The 10,783-nt window shown below is 40.6% G+C and overlaps 2 protein-coding genes across 2 annotated transcripts; both read right to left on the bottom strand.

Moving 5' to 3' along the window:
• Positions 1 to 1,741: 1,741 nt before the first annotated feature.
• eef1akmt1 (EEF1A lysine methyltransferase 1) lies at positions 1,742 to 5,621 on the bottom strand. The gene is made up of 5 exons (XM_083776252.1): positions 5,549 to 5,621; positions 4,323 to 4,489; positions 3,766 to 3,848; positions 2,910 to 3,199; positions 1,742 to 1,898 (listed from the first exon to the last, which is right to left on the bottom strand). The coding sequence occupies exons 2-5, from the start codon at positions 4,485 to 4,487 to the stop codon at positions 1,765 to 1,767; spliced, it is 672 nt and encodes a 223-aa protein (XP_083632378.1). The 5' UTR covers positions 4,488 to 4,489; positions 5,549 to 5,621; the 3' UTR covers positions 1,742 to 1,764.
• LOC310867040 (heat shock 70 kDa protein 12A-like) lies at positions 4,766 to 10,594 on the bottom strand (the record flags this gene model as incomplete). The annotated part of the gene is made up of 5 exons (XM_083776833.1): positions 4,766 to 4,797; positions 7,743 to 8,768; positions 9,089 to 9,269; positions 10,167 to 10,388; positions 10,577 to 10,594. 5 exons carry the CDS (start codon positions 10,592 to 10,594, stop codon positions 4,766 to 4,768), a joined length of 1,479 nt encoding a protein of 492 aa, XP_083632959.1.
• Between the last annotated feature and the right edge of the window lie 189 nt (positions 10,595 to 10,783).

Genomic DNA, 10,783 nt, shown 5'->3' with positions numbered 1-10,783 from the left:
GAATGGTGGTCCCTTATTGGCCAAGGGTTTCCACCGACGGACATACCGACAGCCGATTTGCTCAGACACACATGATCATAATCATGACATAAAATCTCCATTCATTGTCATTAATGTTTGTTAAGACAGAATCGACACTTTATCTGTTTATAGGAGGGGATATAGCGCCCCTCAATAACCGGTTGCAATGGGTGAATTACATAGCAATCAATGACCTGATAAACACTGCCACCTACTGACTGTACAGAACAACTGACACATGTATGCATTCTCTCAAGTACTATAATAGCCTAAATCAACTTTATGAGGAATATTTCTTCATATGTATACACCAGCGTAAGTAACACTTTAAGCAGTCTTATGTCTAATAAACCTGAAAACAATGGAAGGAAACTTGAATAGACGGGTGTGATTTTTCTTTTATGAAGTCTTTGGTTCACATTCCTCCAGCAAATCTGCTCCCACCCGAAAAGAAATTGCATAGGGTGGACATCAATGTAGAGGAACCAGAGGCTACTGACATGTTGACCTACGCTTACACTGCAAAAGGTGGTCATCTCCACCACAAATGTTCAGGTGATGTACGATCTACTAAGCTCTCATATAATATGTATAAAATATGTTATGCTTTATCGTTTGACTTGCAAAAATAGCGAAAAATAAGTTCACAACAACGCAACGGACGCATCACAATGAGGTGCGTTATGAGCCTATGATGACGTGCCCAAACTAGGGACCTCAGGTTGAAGTGGCTGTCTGTGGTTTTTCTATACGTTATCCCATTTAAGACCCGAGGACGATTCTACAAATGTCTTCTAAATCAGTCGGTTTTCTGAAGAACACATGTTTCTATGTCGGTGGTTCTCAAACTATTTCATGTCAAGGATGTCCCAGAATTATATGGATTTGGCCGCCGAACTCCCATCTGAAAATATGTTGTTCCAGTGACCCCGCACATTATTTGAGTTAAAAATGTTCGCTCTGAAAGAATATATATTCAAAGATTTGCGCCACATTTTCACGATTTTTCAAAAAATAGCAGATCTACAAGCTCATAGCGCGATGAGCTTGTAGATCTCATAGCTAATAGCTAAAGTGTAACAATGTTAAAACACCAAAAGGGGTTCCCTCCCAAAATGGGTTATTTAACCAATGAAAAGTATTCAGATCTTCTGACTAAATAACAACACCATTTCCTGGAAAGTAACTGTTTTGGACATACAAGGTTTTAGCCCTGAGGGCGTCAGAATGTTTACATAGCCTACAGACAGTCCCCTCCTCCCTCCAACAGGTCCTCGTGATGTTCTTGTTGAACTTGCCTGGATAAGAAAAATACTGATTCAACTCCTCAGGAGGACAGCAGTTGATTCAACTCCTCAGGAGGACAGCAGTTGATTCAACTCCTCAGGAGGACAGCAGTTGATTCAACTCCTCAGGAGGACAGCCGTTGGGAGGGATAGTTGTCCCTCCTCAGGAGGACAGCCGTTGGGAGGGATAGTTGTCCCTCCTCAGGAGGACAGCCGTTGGGAGGGATAGTTGAGTCAGGAGGACAGCCGTTGGGAGGGATAGTTGTCCCTCCTCAGGAGGACAGCCGTTGGGAGGGATAGTTGAGTCAGGAGGACAGCCGTTGGGAGGGATAGTTGTCCCTCCTCAGGAGGACAGCCGTTGGGAGGGATAGTTGTCCCTCCTCAGGAGGACAGCCGTTGGGAGGGATAGTTGTCCCTCCTCAGGAGGACAGCCGTTGGGAGGGATAGTTGTCCCTCCTCAGGAGGACAGCAGTTGGGAGGGATAGTTGAGGAAACACCGGAACTCGTTGGCCAGGCACTTGTTGTGTTTGGGCAGGAAGCTGCAGAGCTTCAGGTCCAGGAAACGCTTGGCATATTCCTCCATGATGGCTCCTGCCAAGAAAGAAAGACAGACAGAGAGAGAGGTTTAGGAAAAGGCTTGTGAGCTTCTATATCTGCCATTCTTGGTGCACGACACCAGCACAGTTTTCTGAAAAACCCCATGTTTCTATGTCAGTGGTGCTCAAACTATTTCAGGTCAAGGAGCCCACAAAAATATATGTAATTGCTAATTGGCCACCGACCCCCATCTGAAGCAAAGATTTGAGTTAAAAACGTTGGCTCTGAAAGAATATACTTTCAAAGATTTGCACTACATTTTCACGGTTTTTCAAAAATAGCAGACCTACCTACACGCTGCTGCGCTATGAGCTTGTAGATCTGCTATTTTTCAATAGCTAAAGTATAAAACACCAAAAGGGGTTCCAGCTCAAAATGGGTTTTAACTTCACTGGTCTTAAAGGATAAAGTAAAAAACAAGTGATGTTTTGTGCAGGCAGGTTTTAAATTATCTTTATATCTTAAAACTCATTCTTGGCCAAGTACTTATTTGACTTCTTTTCACAAATAGCCTACCAGGCCAAATACTTTTTTGACTTATTTTTAGAGGGGCCTTAAATTGATAAAATTATAATCATGATTTAAGACAAATATTACCACTCTCGTTCAAATCTATGTTGGCCTGTGCTAACTATTGCTACTGACATGGATGAGTTAATCTCATACATTTTCATATTCTATCATCATATGGACTGTATATTCTTATACATGTGAGCATGTGAGCACAGAGGTCAATTCCGTGACAAAGTAGTGTTTTTGAGTTGGAGCTACCGTCAGTCAGCGCTGGCACCAAATGCTTTACGTCTTACGTTAATGTCAAAACATTTACGTCTCTAAATGTTTTTATGAATTGAACAAGGAGGACCCTCTTGTAAACAAGTGTAATGCTTTATTGGGTCAGTTAACAGTCTTTGTATCGAGTTGTGCTTGAAATGTACTGTAATTCTGCAAACTGTTAATACATATTTCAATCGATCAATCAAACCACCAGAGCCTCTATCTCACCTGTGCAGAGCAGCACCTTGCCCTTGGTCAGGTACTTGACGGTTTGGGCCACCTTGCTCAGACACTCCTCAGACAGGTACGGCGGGTCGGCCAGGACGATGTCAAAGCTCTGAGGCGGCAGCTCCGCCGGCAAGGCCAACGGTTCCTTGTAGTCGTAGAAGACAAACTCCTGCTCGTAGACGGCGAAGCGCCGGTCGTACTCCAACACCACGGCAGAGACCCCATCGGAGCCCGCCACCACCCCCTGCTTCAGCTTCTGGTAGACGCTGGGCGCGCTCACGCAAGCTATCCTGGGAACAGACCAGCAGAACACTAAAACCTCATGGGCTGGGTTTGACATGAACCATTATTTGACGTTGACAGGAACTCATTGGTTGCTGAAATTATGCAGCTGATGTGTCCTGATTAACAATTGACCCATTCTAGGCGGGAACCCCTTTTGGGGGTTGTTATACTTTAACTATTAAAAAATAGCTGCTATTTTTTTTTAATCTGAAAATGTGGCGCAAATCTTTTAACATAATATTCTTTCAGAGTGAATGTTTTGAACTCAAATCTTAGCTTCTGGGGTGGTGTCCCTGGAACTACATATTTTCAGATGGCGGTCTGTGGTCAATTACATATCATTTTTGGGGACCCTTGACATGAAATATTGAGCACCACTGATACAGAAACATGAGGCATTTCAGAAAACTGTCAGAATTTAGAAGACTTTATTTTTTTTTCTGACATCAGGCCTAAATGGGTTAAACACTTTCAACAATTTAACAATTAACCACTTTCACAAGCTACGCACAGGTTAATTTAACTCAGAGTACAAATGGCTTCGTTCCATGTGTAGCGTACTGCCGCTTACCTGCCGCCCTCGCCAGCTTCACGTATGAGCTCCTCTGCTAAGCGTGTGGCGGTGTCGTCACTGTACCAGAACTGGCTCATCCCCTGGTAGACACACACACACACACACACACGATATTCACATACTGTATGTATACGATACAGGCGTTGACACTAAGGTACATAAAACATTCGAGCAGGTGGAATTTGCTTTCAGGTTGCCCGACTGGGGGCCTATAGCTATATATATTTGGCATACTAATTGAGGTATGACTTTTTTATCGCACAGCCCCAGAAAGTTAAAAAAACAAAAGAAAATAAAAAAGAAAACAAAAGTATTAAATTGAATGATAATTCAAATTCAACTCATCATTTTATAATGGACGATTTACTTTTCGGGGAAGTGGTCATGACCTTTTGGCGAGTAGAACATGACCTGCACCTCCGAGCCCTGAGTGTCAACCCCTGTCCGATATACAATAATCTATAGACGTCATACATACATACGATCCATATGATACATTTATGATATATTTTCATGGTATAATGATGATCCTCCTCTCTCTCTCTCTCTCTCACCCAGTCCTCTTCCACAGCTCCGACAGCGAACATGGCTGAGGAGGAGGAGGAGGAGGATTCGGCCACCGGGGTGTTTTTACTGATGGTGTCGTTGTAGAACTCCTGCAGAGCAGCCATGGTGTCAGCAGACAATGCAGGGATGTCGTCATCGTCGCTGTCGCTCATAACTGCCACACCAAAGGAAAGGAAAGGTACTATGTTTACCCAGGGTAACTGGACTAAGGAAAGGAAAGGTACTATGTTTACCCAGGGTAACTGGACTAAGGAAAGGAAAGGTACTATGTTTACCCAGGGTAACTGGACTAAGCTCAAGAACTTGTTTACAGCCAGGCCCTGCTCATAGAACATTTCATGGTAGAGGTTCAATGCCTTGTCCAAGGGCACTTCAACGGTGGTAATTTTAACGTGCCGGTCCGGGGATACGAACTAGCGACCTTCCGAGATCAAGACCGCTCCCCAAACCGTTCGGCCACCGCTACCACACCACACCACACCATACCACACCACACCACACCATACCACACCACAGAGAACAATTCATGGTGAGGCAATACTCTTGTTGTCATTGCTGAATGATGCCCTGCTCTGAGCCTGGCACAGTGGTTCAATCCTTTTCAGTCCACAAACCCTCCAAAAGAATCCCATTGAACAATATTGCCAATGTATGTTTGACCACTTTCTATAGTATAGTTTGTTGATACTTTTGATGCAGTAATGGTACATTACTGGGGGTCCCAGAGATAGAAATGCCATTAAATGGGGGTCCGACTCCGTATAGACTAATGCATGTCAAACTGGGGGTCTTTGAAGAATCAATCACTAAACATCGTCTCTTATTGGGGTCCCTGGCGTATCTTTTCAAATGGGGGTCCGCTAATTAGTGTCAATTTGGGGGTCCTTGACATGAAAAGGTTTGGGAACCACTGCTATAAACGCTGTGTGGAGCAGAGCTGATTGATTGAAATATGTATTAACAGTTTGCAGAATTACAGTACATTTCAAGCACAAACTCAATGCAAAGACTGTTAACTGTGAGTGGACGACCCAATTAAGCATTACACTTGTTAAGAGGGTCCACCATGTACAATTCATCAAACCATTTAGAAACAAATAAGACACTTCTATATAGCCAAAGAACAGAACAGGAATTCATCATAATGAAATGAAAAGGTTTGACTTTAATATCTATAATGTAACAATAACTGGTTCTAGTTAAGTGAACCTACCTGTGCTGTAGTACACACACAGACAGACTATAATGCTACTATTCCAATCCACGTGTGTATTTGTTGTGTTTTGCGGTTCCGGGGCCGACGTCACCACGCTCACTTGCGCGCCTACGGAAAGCCAAATGGTCCAGTGAGTCAGTCCACTGCGCTGCGCCGCCTGGTGGTGAGGCGAGGTTAACGGCACCGTACTAGTTGTTTCGTTCACACGGGCAGACGGGGGTTGATTGTGTGGCAAGTAACAATATTTATTAGCAACCTTTAACTTTGTTAGTGGCAGCAGACCCATGCTATTTATCCTTATCCGTATTTATCTAAATTTCTAAGAGGGCTAAGTAGTACTGCATTATCAAAGGGAATTGACCTCTTCCTTAAATCCTGTTGCTTATAGCCTGCAGTACTGTGTGTCAAAGTTACTCTTAAACAGTAAATTATTACTCATTACTTATTGTGTCTGTCTGTCTGTCTGTCTGTCTGCTCGACAAATTGGTAATGCTTAAACCTGCTCTTTTATTCTTTACCACTTTACATAACTACAATATAATATAACTACAATATAACATTCAACCATTTTGTGGAACACAAAAATGATAGTTTGGAACCAAATGGACCCTTATGGGTCTGTATTAGTAACTCAGAGAGTGTACAAATGGTCTGGAACCAACCATTTGTACACTCTCATGAGTTAAATTAACATTGGTTTTACCATATGAATTGAGGGTCCCAGAGATAGAAATGCCATTAAATGGGGGTCCGTAGACTAATGCATGTCAAACTGGGGGTCCTTGAAATGAAACAGAGAACCAAATAAATTAAACCATTTGGTTCCATTTGTACACTCTCAGAGTTAAATTAACATTGATTGATTGATTGATTACATTATAAACAGAGGGCCGGCCGCGGATAGTTGGCACAGACAGCCAATGAAACAAAGCCTTGTCTTTGTTGCCAGGCAGTTATGCCATCCTTTTCATCCAATCAGAATTGTTCACTTTTCTTTGTAGAGGATTTGGAGACTGGCGTTTGATTCCCCCTCATGGAAGATATATTAATAGTTAATATAACCATTTTGGAGAACACAATGTAGGCTATGGTTGATATTGTAAAAATAAATAAACCCCAACATAATCAGTCTCAGCTTGTTCTCATTTCTAGATTATTATTATTGTGGACTATGGCGAATTGCCAACAGGAAGGGTTTCTATTAAATACTTATTGGCCCAAAGTATTTGGGGCCAATAAGTTCACTTCACTCATATAAACTCATATAAACAGCATCTCATTTGCAAAGCCAATCACATTTAGGCCTATGTATGTTTCAGTTACAGTAGACTACATTGATTGATTGATTGATTTATTAACAGTTTGCAGAATTACAGTACATTTCAAGCACAGACTCAATATAAAGACTGTTAACTGTGAGTGGACGACCCAATTAAGCATTACACTTGTTAACAAGAGGGTCCACCATGTTCAATTCATCAAAACATTTAGAGACGTACAAATAGACACTTCTATATAGTCAAAGAACAGAACAGGAATTCATCATAAAGGAGGTAAAAAGGGAAAATAAACTTATACAGTGAGGGGAAAAGGGGGGGGGGGATTCAGATTTTACGGGGGCCAGTTTAGAATTGCAGCCGTCTGTAGGTGCCCTTTGAGAGCGGTTTTGAAGGAATCAAGGGATTTGCATCTCTTAATGACTGTTGGTAGGGCGTTCCACATTTTGGTGGCATAGGAGCGAAAATAATTCAAACACACAAAGAAGATAAAACAAATTCAAATCCAAACCAAACAATAATTCTGCATCTAAAGTGTACATAATTTGGTCATGAATACCGGTATATTGTAATAATAATTAATAATAATACAATTTAGCAATAGAACATCTTGATTCAGCACATTGTCTACAAAATGTGTATGATTTCTCTTTAACATTAAATACAATGTTACACCACATGATAGAATGATAGGTATTACCATATACATCTCAACCTAATAAACCAAATACAGCCCTAGTTTAAAGTATCACATGAATACCAAAATAAACATTTTCCCAGTATAACTAATATCTGTGGACAGCCTGTTACAGTATATATTAATCTCTTAGATGATAATGAAGAAAGCATAATTCACTCTGTTTAAGGCTATATCTGCAATAGTCTTACTCTTATTTGTCTACAGTTTCATTTACTCAAAAAGTCAATTTTGACTGAGTTTGTTGAGTTGGATTCCACATCAGTGGCTGTGGCTGTGATTTCTGTGAAGCCAAATTTGACTTGAAACTTGATTTTACGATCCAGCCCACGTGAAGTATCTGGCATATCAATGCAAAATGAGTTCAGTTTGTCTATTGCCCAGTCATCTACATATAGCGGATTTATCCTCTCTGTGCGATAAAAACAAAATTCTGCTGATGTCTGGTTTTTTTCTACTGGCATGAAGACGTGGTCACTGGTTTTGTCCCAACCCACATCTTCATCTATTGTCACCAGTGTTTCGAAAAGATCACAACAGCGGTCACCACGTCCATAATTGAACTTCTTCTCAGCCTTATGCTTTGACGCATCATATTTTTTAGAGACAGCAATGCCATAAGTAAAGGCACTTTTTCGTGATGCCACTACTGCAGGGTTTCTGCCAAACATGACAGCTCCCTTCAAAATTACCTGCTGGGGCGACGCAGGGCACATTACCTTGCACTGAGCACCAAACTTCTTGGTAATGTGTGTGCGTAGAATCATACTTGAGGCAAAACCCCCCACTAACAGGAGGTAGTCAATGCTGCCAACAGGCATCTTTTTAAAGATTTCTCCGAGACTTGTAGTGATGCCATTCAGACTTTCATCAAAGAAAGAACTCATCTTTGCTCTTGAGATTGTGATCAACCCTTCGTCCCAGCCGACACCTTGCACATTCTCGAAGTAACTCTCTATTGGTTGCTGATTCTGAGCTAATGATGCTAAGTTAAAAGGACAGTCGAACTGTACATCATCATCCACACTCTTAAGAACTAGGAAATTATACATCAACTTTTGAAGCTCACTGGGAGACTTTCTTTCAAACTCATCCCAGAGATCTTCAGAGAATATTTCTTTCAGGCAACATATAAAGTTTTTTGTCACCTGCTCCCCTCCCAGAGCATTACCAGAGGCCTTATGCAGCTCTTTCAGGACTCCTCCATCACACACTTCATGTACCGTGATGTCAATGGTACCACCTGTAAGACAACAACGTTAGGCTTTAAAATATGAACGTTCTTTTTACATATAAAAACAGAGAGAAAATGTAGTTGCATACATTTAAAGATAAGGGTCATACTGTAAAACTAATGTACGTACAGATGTATTACTTTTACTTTTACTTTTACTTTTACATTTACTTTTACTTTTACTTTTACTTTTACTTTTACTTTTACTTTTACTTTTACTTTTACTTTTACTTTGACACACACACACACACACACACACACACACACACACACACACACACACACACACACACACACACACACAGCATCAATATCACAACAGAACATACCTCCACAATCAGCAACAATGTACTGTGTTCCAGGTTTTTGTTGTAGTTGTATCTTGCCGACCTGTCCTGAGTTCTCATCAATGAAACCACTCGAGGGCAGCTGTTTACACCAGATGGAGGCTGCTTCCGGCTCCAATGCGATGATCAGCTGGTCCGATTTACTTTCTCTGACAATGCCAGCCTGGAAAGAAAGAAAGAGACAAAACAATATTTAAATAATTTAGAAAATATCCTATAGATATTATTATTATTATTATTATTACTATTATTAAAGAGACAAAAAAGGATAGATTTCTACACACAAGCATTAATTACAGATTAAATACAAGAAACAGTACTACATCTCTATATCCAGCTCCTCAATGGCTCTTCCACGAGATACAGCCCCAAACCCTGTACTATGTGCACTCCCACACAACCACCACAAGAAAACGATACAATAAATGATAAACTCTGACAATACAATAATTCAAATAACGGTAATCAAACAAAGACGATGTTAACCAAAAAAATAATTACGATACATTAACAATCATACAGTAGCCATACTGGTCCTAATGAGATGTAAAATGTGGTTCCAACTGTCTAATGTATCGTTTTCTGATTGATACCATTTCATCTCGCTATAGAAAACAGGCTAGGCTAATAATTGATTCCATTGGTTAAAGGGAGATGATGTGGATGTTGCCATCTAAGCGCCAACATTGTTTTGCAGCTGTGCTTCCTACTAAACCAAAAACATATTTGGAATGTGCTTAAAGTTAATGAATCAACGTCATTAAGAAGCCTACATTTTGGACAACAGGGGATATGCGTTTGTAAATCTTTGGATAGATATTATTGACAACCTGTGTCCAAAAGGATTAACTGTAGGACAATCCCCACATATATATGCATAAAAGTACCAAAGCAAGTTTCATTTTAGAATGTTTCTGGGGAGTTCGGTATGTTTTATGAAGAAAGTCCAAATAAATTAGCTGATTGATGATTTGGGTTTTGAGATGCCATAATTATGTTTCCTGTAGATCATTTTGATAATGTCATCATGCATGTAATAAGTTTAACAACATGGAATTACCTCAGTTGCTGCTTTCCTCATGAACTGTTTTGCGGAAGCATCCCAAATAGCAGGAACAGTCAGAACCCAGGTGAAGTCAGAGGCAGTGAAGGTTCCATGAAGGTCTTCATTAATGGTGTTCAGTGCATGGTCCTTGAGGTAGCGTAGACTTTCTGTGATGACTTTCAGGGCTCCCATTTGTTTGCCATTTACAGCTGTAATCATTAACTCCTCATTGAGTTCCTGTTGGAAAAAGAAATGTTGTTGATATTAAAATAAATGAATACAGGAACACACACACACACACACACACACACACACACACACACACACACACACACACACACACACACACACACACACACACACACACAGTAAAAAAACAACACATGTATAATCAACAGCAAATCATCAATATCATATAGACTTACTTTTCCGTAGAGTTCCATCTTAAAGTTTTCAAAGAGAAGTGTTTTTTTAGCTTTTTCATTTCCCTTAATGTATTCCCTTCTAGCTTCATAACCAAACTTCTTGAAATGCTCATTTTCATCAAATAGAACACATGTAGGCGTCTTTGGGCTGGTCAGTCCATTTTCTTCCCATTGTGGAACGATCGGTTCTGTGCCATTGATAAGAAA

This window comes from Protomyctophum parallelum, assembly GCF_964188405.1.
Source record: "Protomyctophum parallelum genome assembly, chromosome: 11".
Classification (NCBI taxonomy): domain Eukaryota; kingdom Metazoa; phylum Chordata; class Actinopteri; order Myctophiformes; family Myctophidae; genus Protomyctophum; species Protomyctophum parallelum.
Note: the sequence above shows the minus strand (reverse complement) of the source record. Positions and strands in the feature narration are given on the sequence as shown.